This window comes from Grus americana, chromosome 5 (genome assembly GCF_028858705.1).
Source record: "Grus americana isolate bGruAme1 chromosome 5, bGruAme1.mat, whole genome shotgun sequence".
Taxonomy (NCBI): domain Eukaryota; kingdom Metazoa; phylum Chordata; class Aves; order Gruiformes; family Gruidae; genus Grus; species Grus americana.
In genome coordinates, this window is record NC_072856.1 from 30289354 (window position 1) to 30316318 (window position 26965).

General features: G+C 39.6%; 1 protein-coding gene across 4 annotated transcripts in view; it reads right to left on the reverse strand.

The window, feature by feature from the left end:
* Positions 1 to 26965, reverse strand: part of ZNF106 (zinc finger protein 106) — a 48072-nt gene that overhangs the window by 19019 nt on the left and 2088 nt on the right. For 2 of the 4 annotated variants that reach the window (XM_054828645.1, XM_054828646.1), the window contains exons 2-10: positions 17740 to 17825; positions 16390 to 16451; positions 10741 to 10938; positions 6412 to 8508; positions 4774 to 5398; positions 3040 to 3109; positions 1336 to 1490; positions 1185 to 1245; positions 555 to 851 (exon numbers count right to left, since the gene is read on the reverse strand). In XM_054828645.1, coding sequence (XP_054684620.1) covers positions 555 to 851; positions 1185 to 1245; positions 1336 to 1490; positions 3040 to 3109; positions 4774 to 5398; positions 6412 to 8508; positions 10741 to 10938; positions 16390 to 16451; positions 17740 to 17793 — 3619 coding nt within the window. In that variant the 5' untranslated portion in view covers positions 17794 to 17825. The remainder of the gene's footprint in view (positions 1 to 554; positions 852 to 1184; positions 1246 to 1335; positions 1491 to 3039; positions 3110 to 4773; positions 5399 to 6411; positions 8509 to 10740; positions 10939 to 16389; positions 16452 to 17739; positions 17826 to 26965) is intronic. The other 2 variants (XM_054828648.1, XM_054828647.1) reach the window with 2 other exon arrangements.

The window sequence follows — 26965 nt, forward strand, 5'->3', positions numbered from 1 at the left end:
AGATGGATTGTTATTTTTAATATCACAAGTTATACTCTTTGTGCTTATCCAGCAGGGCCCAAGAACACCACAGAATACTCTTTATGTAGTTGGTCATAATTTTTTGAAAAAAGATCTTCAGGCATGCATTTTTCCTTTGTAGGCAGATTTTCAGCTACCAATGCCCATTAAGTGATGCAGAGTAGGAGATAAAAATTACAGGGCAGGTTTTAAGGTTTGGTTTGTTTGGGCATTTTTATTAACTAAATTATTCTAAAAGGATGTAACCTTCAAATTCATATTTCTTCTATTTTTAAAGTAAAACTAGAAACCTGTAGGTACATATGACTACAATTTGCATGTGCTTTTTATTTAATTTTAAAAATGTGGAATCCATTTGGATGTGTTTTAAAGAAGACTATGAAGCTGCTAAAGTCCTACACAAGTTAATGGGAATTCACTCCGGTACAACAGGCTGCAGTTTGAGACCCAACTTACATTCTTCTGGGAAAAAAAAATATTTTCCTTATTTTCTTAAAGCTAGTTCTCTTAAAACTAAGAGAAGCCACACATACCATCCTTCTGCTCCACTTCTTCTGCTCGTGAAGCACATGGAGAGCTCTGGAGTACAGAATTCACATTTTCTTCTGAGCCTTTTGGAGACACAGGTTCTCGTTTAACTTGTACTGAGGAGTCAGGAGGAGCAGCAGGCGTGATGCCAGAAGACTGGAATGGTGACGGCAAAGTGTCTAAAAGGGGCAGGAAGGAGCCTGCAGGAATTAAGTCAGTTGCCATCTGAGATTTGCTATTTCTTCTCTCATTTAAGACACTGCAGGAAAGTTGCTCTGATAGTTCAGAAGGTTCATATGTTTCTAATGGCGGAAGAGGAGAGACCAAAAAAAACCAACAACAACAACAACAGAGAACAAAAATGTTCATATTTTACTATAAAATTTAGTGGTGCCAAGGGCTCGTTTCTTGCGGACACAGACAAGGAAGAGAAAAATCTGTAAAAAAGCCACTAGATGGCACTACCAAAGATGACAGATCACACTTGAACAGTGAGACTTCAACATTGAAAGCCTGCAATTTTATTGTACGTTTTAAATGAGCAAATTCAAGTTAAATGCAATTTTTGCAAGATGCTGAGTTCAAAGAATATGACAGTCAGCATTCCACTGTTGTAACTTTATGGTATCTCATACCTTGTAGCCCCTGCAAGATCTGGATTCTCTGACTTCTCAATGTACTCATTTCCATGGTTATCTGCAAAATAGTTGTGGTTTAAATCAGTCCTACTTAAGGAAGTTTTTCAGGCTGCTAACTTCCAGTTCAGTCTCAAAAGCCCACTGTTACCTGTTGCTTTAATACAAGGAACCGTTGAACCTCAACATATGCAGCCTGCAGGGCAGCCCTAGCCTGCAAGAGACTGCTGTCCACACTATGCAGGGACTTGTTTAACTCTTCTTCCCTCAGCGAAATAGCCAGCAACTGGTCTACCTGAGAACGTTCTGAAGAAGAAACAAAATGTAGAGTATAATTGTACTTGACAATACATTAAAATACATTACACATGATATCTCAGTAAATACTTCCACTTCAGAACATAAAAATCACATAAATTAGGTCAAGCATCAATAGTCATACAAGTATGACAAGAAGCCATACATACAGAAAGAGTATTCCTCTTTACAGAATCTCAACCTTGACTCTAGTAAGTATTTCCATAGCTTTGCCAGCACTGATTTAGTTTAGTTGAACAAAGACATTCACTTCAAGATCTTTTCTTGAAGTACATGAAGTACAAATACACACTTTCCATTAATGTAATCAAAAAGGCAAACTGAAGCTAAACAAGATTTAAATTACTCAGTTAATCCAGAAGCCAATGAAAGGCTTAAGAGAAAAAGAACCCAATGATAAAAAAAAAACCATTTACTATCCAGGATGATTTTGGGCTGTGAGACTCATGTTTGCAATCTCTTGAGAAAGAGCCTCTGGGCACTGTACTCAGTAGAAGATCCTCCTGTACTACTTTCTAAAGTCTTCTGGCATTCCAGAGATTCACCAAGCAAATTAAGTTTCAGTTTGAGCACTGCTTACTTTCATTCAGGTTATAGTTTCCTTTAGTAGATTTACTACAACAATGACGATGCTGAAGCAAAGTAATGGGAAAGAAAGTTTTTACTAAGTCGAATGTCTTATTAGACTCCATAGTAGGCAGTAGTCATTGAAAACAGAGGCTGATAAATCCCCTCCACACTTTTCAAGTAGTGAAATATTAGTTCCCACAAGAAGATCCATATTAATTGCCCTGCATTCCAAACAACTCTTAATATAAATTAATATAAATAAAAAAAGAGAAATGGAACATTTGAAATCTATCTTCTGGACCCAATTTAGTTTCCACAGAAAACATTTTGCCTAAAACACAGATGGTTCATTTTGAATCGTGGTGATGTGGATGTGTTAGGCATGTTTGAGAAAGACCTGCCTAATGCTAGAATAAGAGTTTTCTTTGGTCAGGAGCAGGAAGGAGTGAGGCATTCCACATTCATTTCCATTAAGGACAGAGGAGGAGTAGTTAAAAAAAAAAAAAAAAAAAGTACTGCCAGAGATGTCAAAAACAAAACACAGTCCAAGTTATGCAGAATACAAGTTTTCTGATTGGACAAGCCAGAATTAGAAAGGGAAAGCTGCATGGCTGAATTAGAAGGCAGTGATGGGTGCTTCTCCCTTCAGAACTTCCATCCCAAGAGGCAACAAATCTCTATTCCTTAAGCAGGGGAAAGCAAAGGTCCCATCTGCACAACAGGGAACATGAACTGCAGGCAGAAAGGAGGCACAAAGCTTCACCTAGAAATAACTTCTAACAAATTAAGATGGGACTCTTCAGACAAGAATATGTTGCAGACTTGAGAGCAGTCCACCCTATGATCTTCAGTAAGAGCCCAAGAAGCACCAAAGTAACACCAAGAAATTACCATTTAGCCAAGTCAAAATACTACTAGGTATTTATAAACTCTATACCAGATGCACATATGTATGATATTGACTCACCTTTTTTACCTTTGATTTTTCTTCTCTTATTCTTTCTTTCTAGACTAGGGATTTCAGGAGAAGATCCCTCCTGCAAGTAAAATCATTTATTAACAAAAGTTACAAGAGCAACTTTGCCTAAAACAAGAAGTCAAACATCCACTGTCTTTTCAACTATTACTTGTACCCACAGAGAAGAATATACAATTAATTTTGCACATTCTCATGTAACTCATCCTTCCCTCTGCCCTTAAAAGAGAGAGGGCAAAGTGACTACCATGTTTTCATCTCAACTAGGAAGAAATACTAAAGCTGACAGCCTTCTACTTGCTCAGATGTTTAAGACCACACTTGGGTCAGATTTTCTGTTCTACAGTTTTAGTTGAAGGTCTACACAATTAAATAGTGAGGAATAAAAACTATCACTTTCTGCATACAACAAAACCATTTTGAGGATTTTGATCAGAAACTTTTCCCACCTTTGCATAAATACAAGACAGGACAGTGAAACAAATTCAGATTTAAGGATATCATTTTAAGTATACAATTCTGTAAAAAAGGGTTGTCTTTCCTTGCTTGATCATGAAACAGGGAACATCTAAGGAAATCATATTTCTACTACAGCCTACTTTCCATTTAAGTTTTGAAACACCAAGATCCTTGCTACAACACCAAGTACTTCCACAGAAATATTTTAATAGCTTTTGTTTACCAGTATAGCATGCCAGTTACCAAATCAAAATTAAAGAGCATTTGCTGTTCCTACTAATAAAAAAAGATTAAGCAGAAGTCCTGCACTAGGAATCACAGAATAGCAGGGGTTGGAAGGGACCTCTGGAGATCATCTAGCCCAATCCCCCTGCTAGAGCAGGATGCACAGGATTGTGTCCAGGCAGGTTTTGATTACCTCCAAAAACACCTCCACAACCTCTCTGGACAGCCTGTTCCAGTGCTCTGTCACCCTCAGAGTAAAGAAGTTTTTCCTCACATTCAGGTGGAACTTCCTGTGTTCCACTTTGTGCCCATTGCCCCATGTCCTGTCACTGGGCACCAATGAAAAGAGTCTGGCCCCATCCTCTTGACATCCACCCTTTAGATATTTGTAAGTATTGATGAGATCCCCTCTCAGTCCTCTTCTCCAGACTAAACAGACCCAGCTGTCCTAATCAGTACCCTAATCATCCTTGTAGCCCTCAGCTGGACTCTCTCCAGTAGTTCCCTGTCTTTCTGGAACTGGAGTGCCCAGAACTGGACACAAGACTCCAGATGTGGCCTCACCAGGGCAAAGTAGAGGGGGAGGATAACCTCCCTCAATGTGCTGGCAACACTCTTCTTAATGCACCCCAAGATACCACTGGCCTTCTTGGCCACGAGGGCACATTGCTGGCTCATGGAGAGCTTGTTGTCCACCAGGACTCCCAGGTCCTTCTCCACAGCACTGCTTCCCAGCAGGTCAACCCCTAACCTGTACTGGTGCTTGGGGTTGTTCCGCCCTAGGTGCAGGACTCTACACTTGCCCTTACTGAATTTCATTTGGTTCCTCTCTGCCCAATTCTCTAGTCTGTTCAGGAAGGCAGAAAGGGAAGATTCTTAACGAAAATTAAGTCAAATAAGCAAACTAGTCTGACTCTATCAATGTACAAGACAATCAAATGGAGAAAGTCCTCCTTACAGAGATCATTCCAAAGTTGAATGACCATTGACAGTGAAAAAACATTTTTAGCACACCAAAGCTGGACAAAATTGCACACTTACTCCAGTTGCTCTTCGTTTCTTTCCAATTCCTTGGCTGTCATTCTGCTCAGTACCAGATGTGCAGCTACTGTCTGTAGCTGCATCTATGTTATTAGACACGGTAAGAAGTGAAGGATTATTTGAAGCCGGACAATTTTCTTCTGAGATTTCTAGCACATTTTGTTTTTCAAGAAGCGGTGTTCTCTTCTCTGGGCTCTCCTGGTCTTGTTTCGTGAGGCCTGTGACCTCAGAAGTGGCCTGTAGGCTGCGTCTCCTTCTGCTAGTCTCAGTTCTTTCAGACATAAATGGTGATAAAGGAAGAGAGGAGGTCTCCTGTTTCAAGTCAGCCTCAATGTCAGCGCTTGCCTCATACCCAGATGTTATGTGATGAGAGTGACTGGCTGCAATTATTTGCCTTTGGCCACTTTCTTTTATTTTGGCTTTTTCACTGAAGAAGCTATAAGCAGAAGGATTTCTGTCTGTAATGACACTGCTTTCAGAAAAGCTACGTTTTCTGGCTGAGCCAGGCACTGCTAAGGAAATCCCTTCCCACTGGAATCCTTCCAGAGTAGACAGGTCAGATTCTTCACCAAGTTCTAGACCCTCTTGCTCATTTTGAACAAGAGGCACCATTTCTATGCCAAACCTTTAACAAGATAAAAAGAAAAATAAATACACATGTAACAAGCCAGCTAAATCTAGAAAAAAGCTTCCCCCTTCCCAAAATGCACACTACTTCTTAAGAGATCTGGCAACTCATTACACTGGTATTCTGAGCTTTCTGTCTCATCTGGCAATGGAATGTCTTTTGCATATCACAAAATCAGATTTAGTGGCTAAGAACTGACAGCATGATTTCCAAATCTGAAATTGTATTATTGTAATTATTCCAAACCAAGTTTCGAATAAGCAAATATGACATCTTTTCAAGACACTTCAAAAACTTCAGGTTTAAAGAAAGTTTCAAAAGTGAAGTATTATATAATTGCTACCTCTAAACACAAACCCAAACTGCATATCAGATTAAAAGATTAACAAATGAAGAGGGAGCATTTATTCTGCCTGCAGCAATGCAAGGATTTCTTGTAGTCCTGAATAAACAAAGAAATAAGCGACTGTCACAGGATTGTTCACATCCTGATTGCATTTTTACATTCTTCATAGAATCATAGAATGGTTTGGGTTGGAAGGGACCTTCAAGATCCAGCCCCCCTTCCACTTACTAGAACTTGAAAAGCAAATATATTGCTAGTGTCCATATTCAGATATCAAGCAACAATTATGAACTGATCAGAATCTTTTGTCCTGCTTTTGGTTGGGATAGAGTTTTCTTCCTAGTAGCAGGTATATTGCTGTGTTTTGGATTTAGGATAAGAATAATGTTGATAACACACTGATATTTTGGTTGTTGCTAACAGCATCAACAGTGTGGTTGTTTTCGCTGCCTGCTGGGTTAAACCACAACACTACTATTACTTACAGCAGCAAGCAATCATAAACACTCTAAATTACTTGTATATGCAAAAGATCATGGTATAGCAAGCTTCATTCTGAAGACCTAGTTTTAGGATTCTTGAATTCATTTCAGATTTGGAGAAAAACCACCCTCCCCCCTCAACATGCACAGAGAGAGGCATGGTTAGTCTGAAAGCTACCAACCTTGGTAAACCTTTGCCAAGTTCCTGTTTCTTCTTGGTTACTTGCTGAATGACTTGATCCCAGTTTACGTTTCGCCGGGAAGCACTGAGAATCTGCCTGAGGGTGGGTTTAAGCCCCGATTCTTTCTCGGTGTCACTTCTCCGATGGCCGCTCACATTCCGAATGCGCCGTGCGTTATTGAGATTGGGCTCTGGAAGATGTGTCCCAACTTTGCTCTTCAGACTAATATGTCGTGTCAGGTCTCTTTGCAGAGAGGCAGGGAGGCCAAATTTGCTTAAATCAGGAAGGAGGCCTAGTGATTGGCTTCCTCCTTTTTGCAGCTCATGATCTGAAGGATTTTCAAAACCTTCCATTTCAAAGTGATCATGTGACTTGACACGCTCTTCATCCCCTTCTCCATCCTGTGAGGAGGTTTTCAAATCCACATGCAAATGGTCCTGACCGCTTGATGGAGAAACTGTGGATTCCATCTGAAAAGTAGCATCTTTTACATCAGCAGAAGCAATACTTGAAGCAGCCGGCTTTTCATCATCTACCTTTTCAGAGGTGGCAGGTTTAACTTCTGGAGTGTCATAGGGTAAACAAGAACTAACAGAAGAACCCAACTTTTCAACTCTTGCTTCTGACTTCTCACTTCCTGTTAAATCATCATCGCTCACATCTTCTAATGAATCTAGTCTGAACTCGTTCTTCGGCGATGCTTTCCCAGTTCCTTCCCTATTCTGGTCGCTTGTATCCTTGCAAGAGCTTAAGGGAGCATTTTGCAAGGAATGGTTGGACTGAACATCTTTGGGATTTTGTTCTGCTTCACTTAAGCTGTTAACAGACTCTCCAAGATTGCCACCAAGCACATCTTTGTTGTCTTGTAAGTTACCAGGACTTGCACCGTGCAGCTTTGATGAATAAGAAGAGAAACTGGTTTTTTCCAAGTTCAGTGCATTCAAATGATTCTGCTCTTCACCACTAGTTGATGATAGCAGCAGCTTGACATTTTTTAGGAGACTGTTTGTGTCTTGCTTTGGGGAAGATAGCTTCCTATCTGTGATATTCAGAAGAGGGGATTTCAGTGATGGCATCCTATTACTTCTGCCATCATCTTTGCCAGGCTTTTCACCACTGGAACAGTCCTTCATTACCTTGCAAGAATCAAGGTGATCTGAGGTTACATTAGAAGGGGAAGATGCTTCCCGTTTTTTAAGTTTTGAAAGGCTAACATTGGCTTCACAAGTTTTTCCTTTCACTGATGAATCAGTATGAGGCATAAATGCAGAATCTGTTTTATCGGGAGTTTTAGAAACGTTATCTTCAGACCGTGGTTGCTGCTCTGCAGCTTTCTGGGATGGGTAGGGAGTCCAGCGATACATTTTATCTCTGGAAGGACTGCCACTTTTTCCACTGGCTCTTGAAGTTTTGCTTTCTGGTTGCTTCGACGTACCAAAATCCAATGCCCCCTCAGAAGGAAGTTTATCACTAGTAAAATCAACCAAGTCACTCCTATTTTTTCGATCTCTGTATGGCAGAGCATCCATATCTTTCTCCTGCCGCTGCCATGTATATCTTTCCTTATTATATTTAATTGGGTCTACTGAATATGTGTCTCCTGAGCTTCCAAAATTCCAGCCATTTGCACCATGAGGACTAGATTTCCAGTTTCCTCCATAACTCTTGCAATTCCAGCTAGAAAAATGACCTGTTCCTTCTGAGTGCCAAGTAGAATTTCTCTCCCTGGCACTGTGATGCCAGTTTGAGGTTCCTCCTCCCCGTCCACTTGAATGCCAAACATTTCCAGAATTCCCATAGTTATGCCGATTTGAAGAGCTTCCTGAAACATTTTGATGCCACCCAGGGCGTCCCCTTGGGCCTCCTGAATGTCTGTTTATATTAAGGTTCCTCTGAGAATGTGAAAATTTGCCTTGCCTAGGACTAATATAATCATCCTTTTCCCACTTCCAGTCCCTCTGTGATGTATTATGATGATGCCACGATGACTGATCATAAGCTTCTCTTTCTTTGTAAGTAGCTCTTTCTTCTCGCCTTCTCTGTGATCTCCTATCATCACATTCTAATTCTTGGTTTGCACAGCTTGGTTCAGCTTGTCTACAAAACAATTGAGAAAAATCTAAATTCTGATGCCATTCCACTGAAATCCAATAGCACACAAGCCTCATGCATTTTATTTGCACTGGGAAGAAAACTTTTTTAAATAAAAAGAAACAGAGATAACTTATTTATCTACTTTACTGTTCAGGCTTCTGTAGTGTTTGACTGACAAAACTGATGTTGTACCTTTACTTAAATATGATATTTCAAAATTGCTCTTACAAGAACAACTGATTTGGTGCAGGGACAGTTCAATAGACTAATTCTTAAATATTTCTGTTTAACTCAGAAGATAGTATTCCTTTCAATTTGCTAGTTATTTGACTAATAAGAAACAAACAAAAAGAAAGCTTCTTTCTGTAGTATAATCTCTGTACTTGAGTAATCTTGCTAGATGAAAAATTCATTAGTAGTGAGATAATTATTTTTTCTGAAGACTATTCTGTTAGTGTTAGATGGCGTAAGTAGAGTGAATTGATACAAAATAGAAGGAAAGTTAGGCAGAGAAAGGCAGTTATTCTTCTTACTGAAGAAAACAACTGAGATCACGTCTCAGTTTATAAAGCTTAAGTTAAAAACACAGATACAAAATATCCACAGAAGTTGTACCTCAGATACAAAAATATTTTGTCTTGTTTGAACCAACAGACAAATAGTCCACAGCATGCAATGCTGAGTCTGTATGAGCCCTCCAGAAGCACTATCTATTGCCCTTTGGATAGTACTTGTGTTTGGCAACTTATCATGAACACGTGGTAAATTATCACATGCACATTTAAAGATAAATACTACCTCAACACCAACAGCTATTCCCAGGGTCAGCACTCTAAACAGTCTACGTATTTATTCTACCAAATGAGAAGTTTGTATTAAAAGTTTTTCCAAAAACTGGTTACAGAAATGCTTCTTTCTGACATTAGAGGAATACATTCATTCTAGATCCCTGGACAAGCAAGACAGGAAACTTTCACACTACTGCTCAAAAACAATTGATTTGAGTAAACTGAAAATTCATATTGTATCACCCTTTAATATTTCACCACATTCCAGTTTTGCTAGAAGATGCACAAATAATTACTTTCTAATGGAAAATGGCCTACTGCATAAGATCAAGTGAGCTCTAAGACAAGAATTCAAAGAAATGATGCCTAAGTTGTACCATAAGTTCTAGGAGCTGACTCAACTAGATTATGATCTAATGGAAACAATTTTGCTGTATTAGTAACTTAATCCATGTACTTTATTTTTTTCTCCCTCCAAACCAGCATCCAGCAGAGACAACTTTCTAAGATTTTAGTTGCCTCAGAATACCACTGTACTGACAGCATTATTCCTTTACCATAAAACCAGGAAAAGTGACATTGTCGCCAACTACATAGACAAATATGAAAACCTGACCATCGTGCAGTACAAGGACACCCTGGTATGACAGAATGGTGTCAAAGCCAAATAATCTCCACAGATTTGTGCACTTGGAGACACTAATTGAAATTTCTAGCCGCAGGAAGAGCTCCTTTCAAAAATCATATGTCCCTTAAATACCATCACCATGCCATAAATCTATTCAAACAACATATTCCCAATGGGAACATCATATTAGCAATGCACACTTGCAGAGTCACATGGAAGATAAAAGGCAATACTTAATACTCTCTGCAGCCTTCTATTTCATAGTGAGCCACTAGAATTATGTTTAGCTAATGGTAAGCAGTAAGATAAAACAGGTAAGAAATTTCATTCAAGGATTATGGTATTTCAGTGTGACATTGACAGAACAATCCAATTGAATTTAAAAATACAGATTAAAGTTTTATAACAAAGCATGTTCAGCAACAGTTTCTAAAAGGCCAGGTTCCCACAGACACCCCCTGCCCCAAACAATATTAGCACTACTGTCACGTTTATTAAGCCTTTCATTTAAATGGGTATAAAATATTAAAATAAAAACATTAGAGCTCTCAAAACCCAAGATTCAACACTGGGGACTGTTTTTATCCATAATGGAGAGTAGTTGTACTTCCTTACTAGTAGTAGATCAACAGAACAAGAACATTCAGCAGAATCATGTTTACACGTTGAAACTACAGTATCCATGGTCTCTTGGTTTCTTCTCTTAACAAGTACACTGGCTACAGGCAGTTTACATTTCATGAGCACCTATGCCTTATAAGCATATCTTAACTGTGTTAAAAGCAATTCTATGATGTAAGAGGAGAAAGAAAAACTCACCGGTTCCGTTCCTTTCTTTGCTTGATTAGTTGAATAAGTTCTTTGTCAAGGTACTCTTCTTCTGCCTCTTCTTTCTCTTCCTCTTTTCTGTCATGGGCATCAACATTATCTTTGTGCAGCTGGCTGGAGATGTGCTTGGCATATGCTGACAAACCCACCAGGGTCACCCTGCACACCCGGCATTCATGGTTGCTATCCCTAGGAAGAGAGGCAGAGGGTGGACTTTCAACTCTGCCAACAGGCATGGCAGGTATCTCTGGTCTTGCTTTGTTTCCTCTGAACGTGCTTGAGTTGAAGGCAACTAGGTTTTGTTCAGTATATTTAAGTTACTTGAATTCTCTGGCTTTTTCTTTCAAGGTCTAGTTTTTTGATGGTCAGTTTTTAAAAGATTTTTTTCCAACAATCAAGAGGTAAAAGACTTAGTAATAAAGCTGCGTTAACTGGGAGGAGGAATTCTTCTTGAATTGTTGTACTCAAAATCTTTTCAGAGGAAACATAGTGAGCGAGGAGGCAGAGTGGAAGGCTTACAGAGCTAGCAGGAGCTGCTCTGAAGCTCATCCATGGTGCCAGCTGCACTGGGAAAGCCTGGTGACAGCTTCTACATTTAATCCTCGCCTTGAGCCTTCCCCCAGTGAAATTTAGAAAAGGGAGGAGGCAGTACATGGATACAGCCAATCCTGATACAACATAACCTAAACTGGGACAGCTGAGACTGCTGCCTGGAATCCAAAGACTCCACAGCACAGTGAGTGATAGGAGGGTGTCTTCGGTTCACTGTACTTTATTTGGTTCAAGTGTGCATGAGGTCTGCTTTCTACTTTAGAGGACTTATCTTAAAAAATACAGAAATTATTTCAGCTGGAGGAAGCTGACAGCTGTGTCAGACAAATGGCTTTACTCATGTTTCAGTGAATACTGGATTAAGGTTACAACATTTTTTACCTTTTTTTTTTTAAAATCAGATTTCTAAAAATACTTTATTTGTTCTTCTGACAAATCCTTTCAATACTCCACTGTTAAGGAAATGCACTGTTAATAATAAACCTAAACAAGGAAAATATGTTCACCAGTTAAAAAAAACCTCAGAAAAAACTTAACGAGAGCATAGTCCACTACAAATAACTCTGCAGGACCAAGTTAGGACTCACTGCCTGCCTCCCCAATGCTTTCTTCAATTCTGCCATTTAATTCATAAAAGCAGATCTGCATATCCCCATGGCGCACTTGAGACCAAAGTATTATAACAGCAGCATTATAATACCAACACACAGTTCATGATGGGGGCAAAAAAAATGGGATCCATAAAGGAAAGAAACAAACATGAACCTTTGGGTTTTTAGAGAGAAGTTAAAAATAAAATGAGAAAGAGATCAAAAGATGCACCTTCACGCAAGATATTAAGCAACATCCTTATTGAAGTGGTTAATGGAGTGTCAGCAGCTATGTTTTATTTATCCTGGACATCTGTGGGTTTCCTACTAAAATAGTCGAGATATTTAGCCAATGCAGTCATTCAGGCACAGATAGAGAGGGTTTTATCTTAAATAAACTAATTCATAAAACTTACACTTCTTACATTTAATTATTTTGTATGTTACAGCCTAATTAATTTCAGATGAAACATTTGGATCAATTACATTTACAAAGTCAGTAGCTTACAAATTTAGTCTGCATTTTCCAGAGAGGTATGTGCTTCATTTTGCACACTTCACACTCACTAATAAATATTCAAAGCCCAGATACTATATGTTGTGCTTTGGGCTATCTCATTAACCCAATAAAGATAACCAATACAATCAGTAAATTTTACTAAAGCCATCAGAAGAATCCTCTTCACACTCATGAGTGGCACAGCTATGCATTGCTAATAAGACTTATTTCTAACTTAGGTCATCACACAAGGCAAACTGCAAACAAAAAGCTGGCTTCTTGCTGAAAGAGGTGTTGTTTTTACATAACGTTCCACTTCAATCTAAAGGACACTTCAACGAGAAACATACCTCAGTGGTACGAACTAGGTTTCGGAGAAGAATCGAAATCCTTCATAAGACCCATGTTTCAATTCTTTCATAAAACCTTCATCATCCTCATTCATAGACTAATTAAATAAATGCAAAGTTTTACTTATTTTAGACAAAGCTGGTGTATTAGCAGCTGGCCTAAGGACAAAGAACTTGGGTCTATCACTTCTAACTCGTGAGTTACTTATTACAAAGCTGTGGCTCTTGTACCAACTGACAGTCTGGAAAGAAAGGACTCAAGTGGGTAGTGACTAGACTTCTCTGTCCTGCTCTTAATTTATATGAACCTAAAGAAAAAATGACACTTTTTTTTTCTATATGAGCAACTGCTTTAATTAAAGATTAATTGGCTAGAGTTCAGACAGTTACTCTTAGGAGAATTTAGACTTCCTTCAGTTCTTTCCTTCCCCTATCGGCCAGAACTGGGCACACTCCGCAACACACACTGATCATGTCTACACATTTCCCTACCATACAATGGAACACCACACAATCTTAGTTGTTCAACAAGAAGGCCAAAAGCAGTTTGAAATAAACATGACAACAAAAAGCATTCTCAGTATGAAAACATCCAAGAGCTTTATTTAGTAGATGTGTACTTCAGATGTCAGATTCAATGTCCCTTGTACAAGAGCATTATTTAACTTTCAATTTAAAAAAATGCAAACAAAAAACAAAACAAAAAACAACACACTAAAGCTTTGTACTTGACATCTAATTCTCCTTATAGATCACATGGAGTAAGACCTCCAAAAGAGAAGAGCATTAAAATGTTTCAGAAAATTATTCTAGCCCTTGAGATTATTAAATTAACTTTGAAAGGAGAAAAGCTTCAACCAATGTGTGCATTTCCTTTACCTCTTCCCTACAGGAAGTCTAAAAAGTGACTTCTAGTTGGATGTTAAATTTGAAGGTAGTAAGATGCTGGTACTACACACTTTGATGGTATTGTTCTGTTACAAAGTTCAACTACACTCACGAGGCTGTTGCTTGTGCTTCACATTTTTTACTTGGAGTACCTTTTGCTTTACAAGGCTGTGAGATTCCTAAAAGACTTCTACTAAACTTAAATGGGAGGAAGGAAGGAGGAGAGGCACAGGGGAAGATAACAAGGCTGCTGCTGCGCAGCAAAAAATGATGTTCATTATTCATTTTGAGAACAAATGTCTTCTATGCATTCTTCTGAAAGAAGTAATGAAGACAGTTACCTTAGCAACAGAAAATGTAATGATGATGAAACAAACTTAATTTCATTTCAATCTTATGGAAATGGAAAACCAAGAATTGTCAGATCACTTGCCAGCCACTGTGGACACAATATATAACTTCTAGAAATTACTGTTACCTTCAAGAGTCATTAAAAAAAAAAAACAAAACCAAAGAATGCCAGAAATAAAATATCACATATTTTGGCATCTTAAGCTGATCTCAGAATCATTGTTGGAATAAGAAAGTCCAGAACAGAAATGCTCTACAGGTTAGCTGACTAGAAGCTGTACGTCAGCTTCTAGTGTAGAGGACATTCTGGTTTCTGAGCAACCCCTTCCCAGCTGTTCAGTAACAGAACAAATCTTTTTCACACTCAACAGGACATATATCAAATAGCATGATGTGCTTGATCCCAGGCACATTTTCAGAATGTTCCTAGCTCCCAAGACCCAGTTGTGTGGGGAATAGCAGAGAAGAAAACAAAATTATCTGGGGGTTTTTGGGGTTTGTTTTCTTTAAGTCAGTAGCTGAATTCAGAACAAACAAACAAAATCCCACCAAGAAATGTAGGGTGGGGAATGTGAGGAATTTATAATTTTTATGCCCTACATCTTTACTACAAAGCAATTTTTATTTGAAAAAAATTAAATAGCTTCCAAAAAGCTGCTTTTATACATTTTCTCAACGTGACCCAAGAACAACTGTTGTTAATCTGGACAACTTGAAGATTTTCTGAATCCCACTAAACCAAATTTAATTTCAAGAGGGAAAGATTCTTTAATTTTCTTTCCAATAGATTTTAACATTTTGATAGACAACACAACCCCTGCCTAAAGACATGCTGATGATGGAGATTCTGAAGACAGAAGTTCTTTTCCCAGTTTACTAACCTGCTGTGAAATCTCAGACAAATTAATCAAATATTAAATGGAAGTAGAAATTAGAACACAGGCAACAGAGGTTATTTACTGACACTATTTACCTTGAAGTGCATATGAAGTATCTTTTTACTTATTGTCCTGCAATAAGGGTTATTTTTTCATTTTAGAGAGAGAATTTGAAATGTTAGCAGATATAAGCAGGCATACACATATGCTACAGATTTTCTGGAAGTCTTACTCTATAAGACTTTTTAAGGTGCTGATTTAGACAAACTCTAGCAATACTTAGCAATTATACACAGCAGTAGTATAAAATACTATACAGTTGGCTCAAACAAATGTCTTCATTTGTGGCACGTATGTAATACAATCTTGTACTCCAAATGTGGACACTTTTCTGCAGCTATACGTATGCTTTGCATATGAAAAGTTACTGAAGAGAAATGAGTTTCTAACTTGCTCTACTTTTGAAACGTAAAACAAAACAGTTTAAGAGTTTTACTAGAATTCAACCTGGCACAACTTAACTACACGGGCATCATAGCACAGATCAGAGACTTAATTTTACTCAGCCTTTCTTTAATAGTTAACTATTTTTAAAAGGGGCCTGGAGCCCTAACAGCTGCTCTCATTTTACACAAAACAGAATAAAAACTACATGAATGAAAAGCTAGCATGTGAACAGAACTACTCTTTTCTTCCCTGGATATAAGATAGATATCCTGGCAAAATGGATCTCCCACACTTCTAAGAGTCAAAAAGAAGATCACTTCTTAGCCTTTTAAAAGGTGTTTAAAAGAGATTTGCCATTTGCATATAAAGTTTGTGCTGCAAGATGATTAAAAATTAGTCTGTAGATCAAATACTTAAGTGCAGACTATCTGATCTCTCTGGCTACCTCAAAACCCGTACACCTGAAAGCACTTTTAAGTGCACTCTGGTTACAACCTGATTCCGTATTATCAGGATGATATGTGAATACCCTTTAGCTACCTCCTGTTTTCCAAAGGTTGCAAATAAAACCAAGGAAGCCAGAAGGAAAACACTATCCACCATGGTTAGGTCCCTTAACCAAACAACCGGGCCAGGGTGACAGAGGACAAGACAGTCACTCGAGCAGATGCTGACTTTACATCCAAGATACCAGTCTTCTCACAGTGGTTTAAAAGATTGGCAATTGTTTCTACATCACTGAAAACTTAAAAAACATTTTAAAAAGGAAAATACCAGTGTTCATAATTCTGCCAGAGGCAGAATTCTAGTGCTTCCAAGAAACTAAGCATGAAGGTGCCAAGACTTAAAAAGCATGTTCTTTAATTTTATTTCACTGCAAGAAATACAGGAGAGCTTTCTTCCACATCATTGTTTGTCTCCTGAGTTTTTCACATTAAGAGAACACGTTCATTGCCAGCTTGCAACTAAGTGATGCATAAAAATAAATTGTGCAATTCAGCTTGTATGGGAAATAGAACATGAGTTCTTCCAGAAAGTGACATACAAAATGCACAGAGATGAAGGATGTAGGATTGTTCTCATACCTTCCCTTCAGGTTTTCAAGTTCTCTGTGGTGAAGCATGCTTCTCATGTGTTCTTCCATCTCCTTCAACATGGGGGAAAAAAGTAAAATTGGTCAAAACGAAACAAAATGGTGCATCACATTTGAAAAGCTCACTTTTGAGAACTCTCCTGCCTTGCAGGAAGGTGTACTCTACTCCTGTAGGGCTGTACCAGTTGCCATTCCCGTTTCTATGATCATGAAAGCACAAGTAGTCGCACTCTCAGGGAGTCATATAATGTTACCTTTCTGAGGAAGGACACACAGGAGTCATTAGAATTCAATAGAAGGGGAGCAGAATTCCAGGAGAAAGACAAACAGGAGTACATGCAGCAAAGCTTATTAGACTGATTTTTGACAAATTACTGTTGATCATCATTTTTATTAAAAGCCTTATTGATACCTCTCTTCAGAATCACAGCACTTAAATCACTGTTTTCCTGCACAATCTGAGCAGTCTTTCTGTATTGTGACACAACTGTAATTTCATCTTTACATACTATTTTACTCTGCTAGGTGCACTTCAGAAACAGACGTACATAACACATCAGTGTTGTTTACAGCAACCTTGATCTGTGAGCTACCGTGCTGTTATAATTAGCTGCTATTCAGAGAGAGCTGCTGGAAGAGAAAGAATGTTCATAATTCAGCAGAAGGAAGCAGTTGAGAAGATTTAACTTCCTCTTGGTGTTTGGAAACCTTCAAAGAACAGATACTATCCTCTTTAGTCCTTGAAATCCCATCTGCAAAGGGAAAGCAACATCTTCAACCTTGAAGAGTTGTGTGAATTAATACATTGGCATTTGCAAGATATCCATGTGCCATGTGGCTAAGCAATATATGAAGGTCCATTAAGAAACACTCAGTTTCAATGCAGGCTTTGTATGATGTGCAGTAGACAGAAGATACACAATAAATTGACGCATTAATGAAAACACATGCTGTGCTGCATAATTCCACATCCTCCTTCCATATGGAAGCACAGACCTCCCCAAAGGAATTTTAAAAAAAAGTGTATTACAGTATTTTTAACACATTACAATTTATACTCAAATGACTTTCAGTGCTTTTCGCTTTAGTGTCTTTATACACCAATATAAAAAACTCAAAGACCTCAATATTTTTATATTCAGAATCAAGCATGCTGCACAGCTCATATCAAGAAAGATACTCCAAAGCCCATGCAAATATATTATTTGATCTGTGACAGACGAAGATCAATATATACCTGTTAGAGGGAAAAAACCTCATACTTCGCACAATTTTAAAATGAAAGAATTTCTTACACGCATTTCCTATTAGTATCTACCGATAGATGTAAAGCATTATTTACCTTTTTTGAGTTGTACACAATGTGACATAATATGCATTTTCGTTCTCGAACCATGCTTCTTACTCTGGAAAGATCTTATCCCATACCTGCAAATAAAAATAATTTAAAAACTTTTTTTCTTCTCCTTAATCTGAGTAAGGAAAGTAAAAATAAGTTACTGTACATGAAAATACTTGTGCTGAGTTTCTTTAACAGAATACATACCTCTTGTGCATAGTCAATCCTTTTAAAAAAAAAAAAAAGGTAATTTTGCATAGTCATCTAAAACAATTAATAAAAAATAGCTTTCCCTTTCTTCCATTTTATTCCTTGTCCTCCAAGACATGGCACTCATTCTACAAGCAAAAAGGAATCCTCTCAGCTACCCAAATCAGATTAACAAAACACTTTTCAACTAGGATGATAGGGAGATAAGGAATTAGGGAAACCAAGCAGGGCAAACTCAGACCTTTATTTTGGTACACAGGGCAGCTCAAGTAAGATATTTAAGCCTCTAGAAAATTGAAACAAAGGCCATTCATGACATCAAAGACCATCAGTCTTCAACGTTTATCAGTCCATTTATTCACCATAAAATAAAACCTAAAGTGATTTAAATTCAGTATTTTTCTGATTAACCTCCATAAGAACTACACATATGCATGTACTGAAATACTCAATTTAGCATTTTAAGATACGTGCTCTAACACCATGCTCTATATGGGCACCTTATGTATTTGAATCATTAATAGAAGCTATTGATTTTCATTAATTATTCCATACAGTACAAGATTATTCAAAACTTTGCACCAGAATATTAAACATTTTAACACTGATCTACTTAAGACTTGCATATACGCAAATGAAAACAGCAGTAGGTCAAACCGAATGCTGTATGTATTTTATCACAATGTTTAATTCATAAAGAGAGATACTAAATTAGAGAGGTACATAACTGTCTAGGTTGTAATACAAAGATGGACATGCCTGCATAAGTAACAGGGTATAATCTTTGCCCTTCCCCCCCTCCTTTAAAAGACACTAAAATGCAGAATGGTCAAGCATTATAGTAATTTTTTATTGACTTGGCAGAGGTAGTTCCTCACCCTAAAGTGGAAAGAAATGTATCTTTTTACTACTAGGTGTTTTTATATCTCCACACAAAAAGACAAATCTTCCAAGCTTTGCTATCTTACATTAGTCAACTTCAGAGCTAACTTAGCAAATACCATCAAACTTAACCTACAAGAGCTTTCTTCAACAGCTCATTTCCACATCTTAGCCTACAAAGTTGATTCTAATTATTTACCATCAGCACTTTTTATCAGGGGCATCAAACCCTCCAAATCCGGTACTAACTAGAAGCTGTGAGCAAACAGCAAGAACTGGATTTTTACCAAACCGAGATAACCTAGAGTTAAAGCAGTTCTGACATTCAGTGGTACTGTCCCAACTGTAAACAAACAAAAGTAAGCACCCCCTCTAATTCCTAAATGTGGTTCCTTGACTAATAACTCTTTTTCACCAGATTTGCATATCCATTTACAGTTAACATATGCACCAGCATCTGTCCAACTTAAAGGGGAAGGCACTGAGAGTTGCAATAGCCCTTTTACCTTTAGACAACAGAGAAAGCAGTTTCCTCCCTAAAAAAATCCACATCAGACCAAAACAAACACATTTAAAATGATGATTGAATCTCCTGTTGTGTTTTATGTTCCCTAAACAGCATTCCTAGGGTGCCATTCACTGAAATACCTGATAGTGTTTAAATATGCATTCTCTAGGTTCATCACATGGGCACTTGTGTACTTGAATCATTAGTTACAGCTATTTCTTTTGACAAATCACCCCCAAAGGTGCAAGATCATTCAGAACTTTGCACCAGCCTAGGTCATACAGAGCACACATATGATATCAGTGATGTGCATGCAAAAGCATCTGCCTTCATGGAAGGTCAGAACACAGAAATACCAAGTTTTGGAGCAAATTATTTTGAAACCACATATAAAGACTATAACTTGCTTTTAAACATATTTCAACTGAGACAGCAGTTAAGGAAAGTTTAAGCTAATATGAAATGAGACAGAAAATGAGATATTTCAGCCTCCTGATTTTCCAGGAGGTTATTAGGTGAGTATAGGAACACATCACCAACATACTGTTTATACACAGGTCCGTGCAGCTGCAACAGATCTAAAAGAATTATTCATGCTGATACACAAGTGACAAAGGTTTCAATTCCTACCCAATACAGAGGAGCTGTTTTAATGTGAATAATATGAAGTTACTCCTGTTAAAAGCAAGGGTGCTAATCCGCACATCAATTTCAGGTACTTGCTTTTGCATTAAAATATTCTGTACTCCTCCAACATTCTTCACTAGTACTACTTTGTAGTTTAGCAGAGTAATACCCTACACGTGGTCAGGATCTTGTTCAAGATTACTCAAGTATTTACAGAATTCGTTCCGCACAAGGGTGAAACAGCGGCATGGAGCTCCACCTGGGGATGGATGAGGAGCCAACCAAGAGCATATGGGTCAGGATTAAAGGGAGGGCTGGGGCAGGGGACATCATAGCGGGGGTCTGCTACAGGCCACCTGACCAGGGGGACCGAGCAGATAAAGCCATCCATAGGCAGATAGGAGCTGCCTCATGTTCACAAGCCCTGGTCCTTATGGGGGATTTCAGCCACCCTGACATCTGCTGGAGGGACAACGCAGCTGAGCACAAGCAATCCAGGAAGTTCCTGGAATGTGTCGATGACAACTTTCTCCTCCAAGTGATAGAGGAGCCCACAAGGAGAAGTGCCATGCTGGACCTTATTTTCACCAATAAGGAGTGCCTGATAGGGGACATCAAGCTCAAGGGTAGCCTTGGCTACAGTGACCACGAAATGGTGGAATTCAGGATCCTCAGAGCAGCAAGGAGGGCATGCAGCAAGCTCACTACCCTGGACTTCAGGAGAGCAGACTTTGCCTCTTCAGGGATCTGCTTGGTAGAATACCATGGGACAAAGCCCTGGAAGGAACAGGGGCCCAAGATGGCTGGCTAATATTCAAGGGTCACCTCCTCCAAGCTCAGGAGCGATGCATCCCAACAAAGAGGAAGTCAGCCAAAAACACCAAGAGGCCCCCATGGATGAACAAGGAGCTCCTGGGCAAAGTCAAACAAAAAAGGGAAGCCTATAGAGGGTGGAAGCAAGGGCAGGTAGCCTGGGAAGAATACAGAGAAACTGTCCGAGCAGCCAGGGAGCAGGTTAGGAAAGCCAAAGCCCTGACAGAAATTACTCTGGCCAGGGATGTCAAGGACAACAAGAAAAGCTTCTATAGGTATGTTAGTGAGAAAAGGAGGATGAGGGAAAATGTGGGTCCCCTCCAGAATGAAACGGGTGACCTGGTTACCCAGGATATGGAGAAGGCTGAGGTACTCAATGACTTCTTTGCCTCAGTCTTCACTGGCAAATGCCTGAGCCACGCTGTCCAGGTCACAGAAGGCAGGGACTGGGAGAATGCAGGACCACTGTAGGAGAAGATCAGGTTCGAGAATATCTAAGGAACCTGAAGGTGCACAAATCCATGGGACCTGATGAGTTTCATCCACAGGTCTTGAGGGAACTGGCGGATGAAGAGGCCAGGCCACTCACCATCATACCTGAGAAGTCCTGGCAGTCTGGCAAAGTTCCCGCCGACTGGAAGAGGAGGAACATAACCCCCATTTTTAAGAAGGGTAAAAAGGAAGACCCAGGGAACTACAGGCTGGTCAGTCTCACTTCCGTGTCTGGCAAGATTATGGAGCAGACCCTCCTGGAGACTATGTTCAGGCACATGGAAAACAAGGAGGTGATTGGTGACAGCCAACATGGCTTCACTAAGGGCAAATCGTGCCTGACAAACTTGGTGGCCTTCTATGATGGGGTTACAGCATCCGTGGATAAGGGAAGGGCAAGTGACGTCTTCTACCTGGACTTGTGCAAGGCATTTGACACTGTCCCGCACGACATCCTTGTCTCTGAATTGGAGAGACATGGATTCGATGGATGGACCACTCGCTGGATAAGGAATTGGCTGGATAGTCGCACTCAAAGAGTTGTGGTCAATGGCTCAATGTCCAAGTGGAGAACGGTGACGAGTGGTGTTCCTCAGGGGTCGGTACTGGGACCGGCACTGTTCAACATCTTTGTCAGCAACATGGACAGTGGGATCGAGTGCACCCTCAGCAAGTTTGCCGACGACACCAAGCTGTGTGGTGGGGTTGACACGCTGGAGGGAAGGGATGCCATCCAGAGGGACCTTGACAGGCTGGAGAGGTGGGCCCGTGCGAACCGCATGAAGTTCAACAAGGCCAAGTGCAAGGTCTTGCACGTGGGTTGGCGCAATCCCAAGCACAGCTATAGGCTGGGCGAGGAATGGATTGAAAGCAGCCCTGAGGAGAAGGACTTGGGGGTATTGATTGATGAGAAGCTCAACATGAGCCAGCAGTGTGCGCCTGCAGCCCAGAAAGCCAACTGTGTCCTGGGCTGCATCAAAAGAGGCGTGACCAGCAGGTCGAGGGAGGTGATCCTGCCCTCTACTCTGCTCTTGTGAGACCCCACCTGGAGTACTGCATCCAGCTCTGGGGGCCCCAGTACAGGAGAGACATGGAGCTGTTGGAGAGAGTCCAGAGGAGGGCCACGAAGCTGATCGGAGGGCTGGACCACCTCTCCTATGAGGACAGGTTGAGAGAGTTGGGGTTGTTCAGCCTGGAGAAAAGGCGGCTCTGGGCAGATCTAATTGCGGCTTTCCAGTACCTGAAGGAGGCCTAGAGGAAAGCTGGTGAGAGACTGTTTATCAGGGAGTGTAGTGACAGGACAAGGGGTAATGGGTTTAAGCTGAAGGAGGGTCGATTTAGATTAGATGTTAGAAAGAAATTCTTTACTGTGAGGGTGGTGAGGTACTGGAACAGGTTGCCCAGAGAGGTTGTGGATGCCCCCTCCCTGGAAGTGTTCAAGGTCAGGTTGGATGAGGCTTTGGGCAACGTGGTCTAGTGGAGGGTGTCCCTGCCCATAGCAGGGGGGTTGGAACTAGATGATCTTTAAGGTCCCTTCCAACCCAAACCATTCTATGATTCCATGACTTAAGTCATGAAAATCAGGCCAGTAAAGTGTGGTGACTTGCTGACACTAGTCAGCACAAAACATTAAAAAGCGTTCACAAGTAGAGTTAACATTACACCTGTTTTAGCTAATTAAAACATATAGTAACTATACACGACTACAGGAAGAGTTTTAGGCTAACTGCCCAATCAACTGGGCATTACTTATGACAGAGTACTAAAAATACTAATGGAATGCAAATGCTATTGGATGTCACTATGAAACTTTCACCTCCACAGAGAGAAATCCTTAGAGGCAAGGACTCAGAAGTAAAGAGACTCAGTAGATGCTACAGGGACTGGGAGAAGACAGACCCACCATGTTCTATTTCCAGATTACCTCTTGACTTACTGTCTACATAGAGATAAATCACTTTCCTTCATCCTTAGCTTTCTACCAAATCCTGCTATAAAACTGATGGCTTACTTTAATGAAGAACTTCAATTTCACTGTAAAAGAACTTTCATGAAGTACTTTGAAAAACATTATAAATTCAAGGTATTCCTTCACTCACTATGCAACAGCAACAAGAACCAGACAGCTTTTAAGCCATGTAGTCAGCGATGGCATTTCATCTCATCATACACTGGTCTGTTCAATCATAAAACTTTCATACCAAGAAGCATCAGAAACAGAGCTTTCTCTACATAAATGCAGGCATATTTGAATTCTTAAAAAAAAAATTTTAAAATCCCATACTTGAAGCACTGAACAACCCTCAAGCTTTTATCAGCTTTAACAGTCTGTGTTTTTCAAATCACCAACTTGCTGCACAGCATAGGAAATTACTTCTTATGGGACATTAATAGGAAAATGAGCTACTCCAAAAAATCAGCCAACTGTAAGCAAAGATAAGGTTTTGCCAAAAAGACCTCACCACCATATAAAAGAGAAATAGGTTTCAACAGGACAATGTAAAGCCTTCAAAACAAACGAGATGTTACAACAACTTTCTATTTTGAGGGAATGTAACTGTTCAGTGGGTGATTTTTTATTTGTTTGTTTTAAAGGGAAGGGATGCATTTTACAACTATGTGATGTAAATGCAACTTCCCCATAGCCCGCACCTGCCCAGAGCTTGAAACACCACACAGTTTTAATTAACTTAAGCTTAAGTCTGCTACAGAGATTTTGGAGAACACTCCTCACAAGTAAAAATAGTCTACAAAGAAAATAAGGTATTAGACTACTTCCTGCTACAACATCCATTTGTCCACAGTTATTCAACCTTACCGGATAACATACATTAAAAATGTACGTCAAGGTTAAATCTGCTACATATCAGCGGCTGAACGCTGACTATATAAAGCCACAAGTGCCATGGAGTGGGGCAGGCAGCCCGGCATTCCAGCTGCCTAGAAATCCTCAGGAGGCCTCCAAGAGATCAGTAGCGCTGGCCTGTCTAAAGGCCTGCCTAAATGCTGCATGTCCATACAGATAGCAGTGGAAACTCTACACTTGACAAGAATGGGCGTCTAGAAGTTCACCATGGCAGAACGCTCTGCAGCAACACACTCCTCAGCTCCTCACAGGGATGTCATTCCTTTTACTTTAGTGACTTCTCTCCTGCAGCAACTGACTGCACACGTCCTAGTTGAGCTGTAGAACAGTAACATAGCTGCCATGGACATGGGAGAGGAGAGAAGAGCAGAGAGGAAAGCAGCAACTCACCACAAAGTGCATTCATGAAATATTCAGTTGGCTGATGGGAGGAATTGATGGAGACACAGTCATTTTGACTTGGAGAGAAGCCTCTTACTCAGAAGAGTTAGGAATGGAAGTGTATTTAGGCCCTGGAAAGCACTTAAACAACCACTGCTAGGCTAGACCATATATAGTTTGATTATCAGCACAACTTATTTTGTTAATCTGCCAAGAAGCCTGGTCTTTTCACAGGAAAACCTGGAGAACCCCACATAGGACTTTCAAAGCTGTATCCAACCACCTGTTGTGATAAATGAATGCTACAAAGCAATAAGGATTGCTAATCTAACTGAATAATGATTTATTAAAGCCTAGTAATAGATATTTTCTTAAGGAAAAAATTTATGACTATAAAACCATTTCCCTGTATTACACACTGCTCCAAACATCAAAGTCCTGTACTGCTGTGCAAAAACCAAGAAATTCACCATAACAAGACCTAGCTCAAATTTCATCACCTCAAGCGGAATTTATGTGGAATAAAGCACCAAGATTCAAAGACTACCTTTCCTTCCCAGATTCATTGCCCTTGAGGCATCTGAATTAACTACACATCCCCTTGCTAGATCGTAAGTTTTACCAATTACCTCAACATTACTTCTGGGCATATGTGGGAGGCACTTTAATTTTCCTTCTGAGATGCTCATTTGTGCAACCTAACACGATCAACGACAAAACTTAAGGACTTACTAAAGTTAAGTCACGACTAACAGCATTATTCTCCTTTAGCATACTATCATGTACTGTATAAACTACTTTGTAGTCACAGGGTTGTTTTTTTAACATGGCAAAGGAGATAACTATATCACAGCCCAGTAGTTAAAAAACTTGTACCAGAAGCAAGATTTTAAAGGTAAATTCCTCCCTGCATTCCAAGATTTAACTTCATCCTCGTGACAGACTGACAGTACTCTAGACCCCTCAGCACTGAAGAAGCAGCACCGCTGCACAGAAAATGTAACTGGGTGACAAAGAGCTCAACTGTTTTGACATTGAGACAAAGGAGAGAAGAGTTATTTCACAGATCAAAGTTCTGTAAGTTCCTGTTAAAAGCAATAAAGTTGACTCCACTAACTAACCTAGAAGACATCTAGCAGAAACTGTTTGCATGCTATCCCATGAGTACAGCTGGCTTTTTACAATATACAGGGAAGGTATACTAGAGATAAGGAGACTGTAGAGGAATACCTTAAACAGACCAGCGCAGGAACAGGAACACCTGGCATGAACAGTTTTCATTGATGTCTATTTTTATTTCAAGTAAATGGGGTACAGACGAGAAGAATATATACACCTTAAGTTACAATCAAACTGCATCTTTGTAATTCCCTATATATAAACAATGCTAACAATTTCCTAATATCCAAACCAGGTTTTCCTTGCTGTAAATGGAGATATAATTCCTCCCTAGTGAATGTAAATGCTATCTTACTTATGATAGCTTTTTACGCACCAAAAAATTCAGGGATATACACTGTCCTAATTGGAATAGACTTGTTCACTAACATTGCTGTATGCTGTCATTTAGGACAGCTAAAACACACACACCTGGAAAGCTTCTGTTTTCCCCTATACTCCCAGTTTGTCTTTAGACACATGCAAACTCTTTTTCTTCAGATGTTTTCCTCAAACATCACATTTCCTGTGCCTATTAAAATTGCCATTCCCCTTTCCAAATTGCCCACAACACTCTAAAAGAAATGTCCAAAACTGGACACAGTACTCCAACTAAGACCCCTGTTAGCACCCTTTGGAGAGGGAAACTGTCTTTGTACCCCTACTACCATTACAGCCTCTGAAATAATTGATAATGATTGAGACGAAGTCTTATTAAAAAGCAACATAGCGATCCACAAGATGTGGGACAAACAACCTAACCAATTTAGATACTTCTGTGACTTACAAAAGAATTCACATCAGCTTATTCTGATAACCTTGTGTCACTTTTTATAAAGTCTTCAACAAACAGACCATTATAAGAATGAGAGAAATACTCATCACTTAATTTTACACTTATTTCTGTAACATTTAGCTGTATCTTTTTTTCCTTCCTACGGTATTTAAGCTCATAATACCCTTCACAGGTATGCATATTATGTCTCTTTCACCGATTAGAAGAACAGGGACTCAGAAGCCAAATCAGAACAGACTATACATCCCATCTATTGCAGTTCTACAGAAGCAGGTATCTGGCCTCAGCAAAATGACTCAAACTCCCTAAGAAAGATCTACGTAGACATGAGAGAGCACGTAGGAGAGCATTCAGGTAGCTTTTTCTATTTATACAGTCACTACAGAGTATGAAGAACCACTGGAGAGTGATTCAAGGCGCTCAAACCAAGGTAGTGAGGTCACTCTTCTGTATATGGAGCTTTGGTGCCAAGTAAATTCAAGTTGAGGATCCCAAA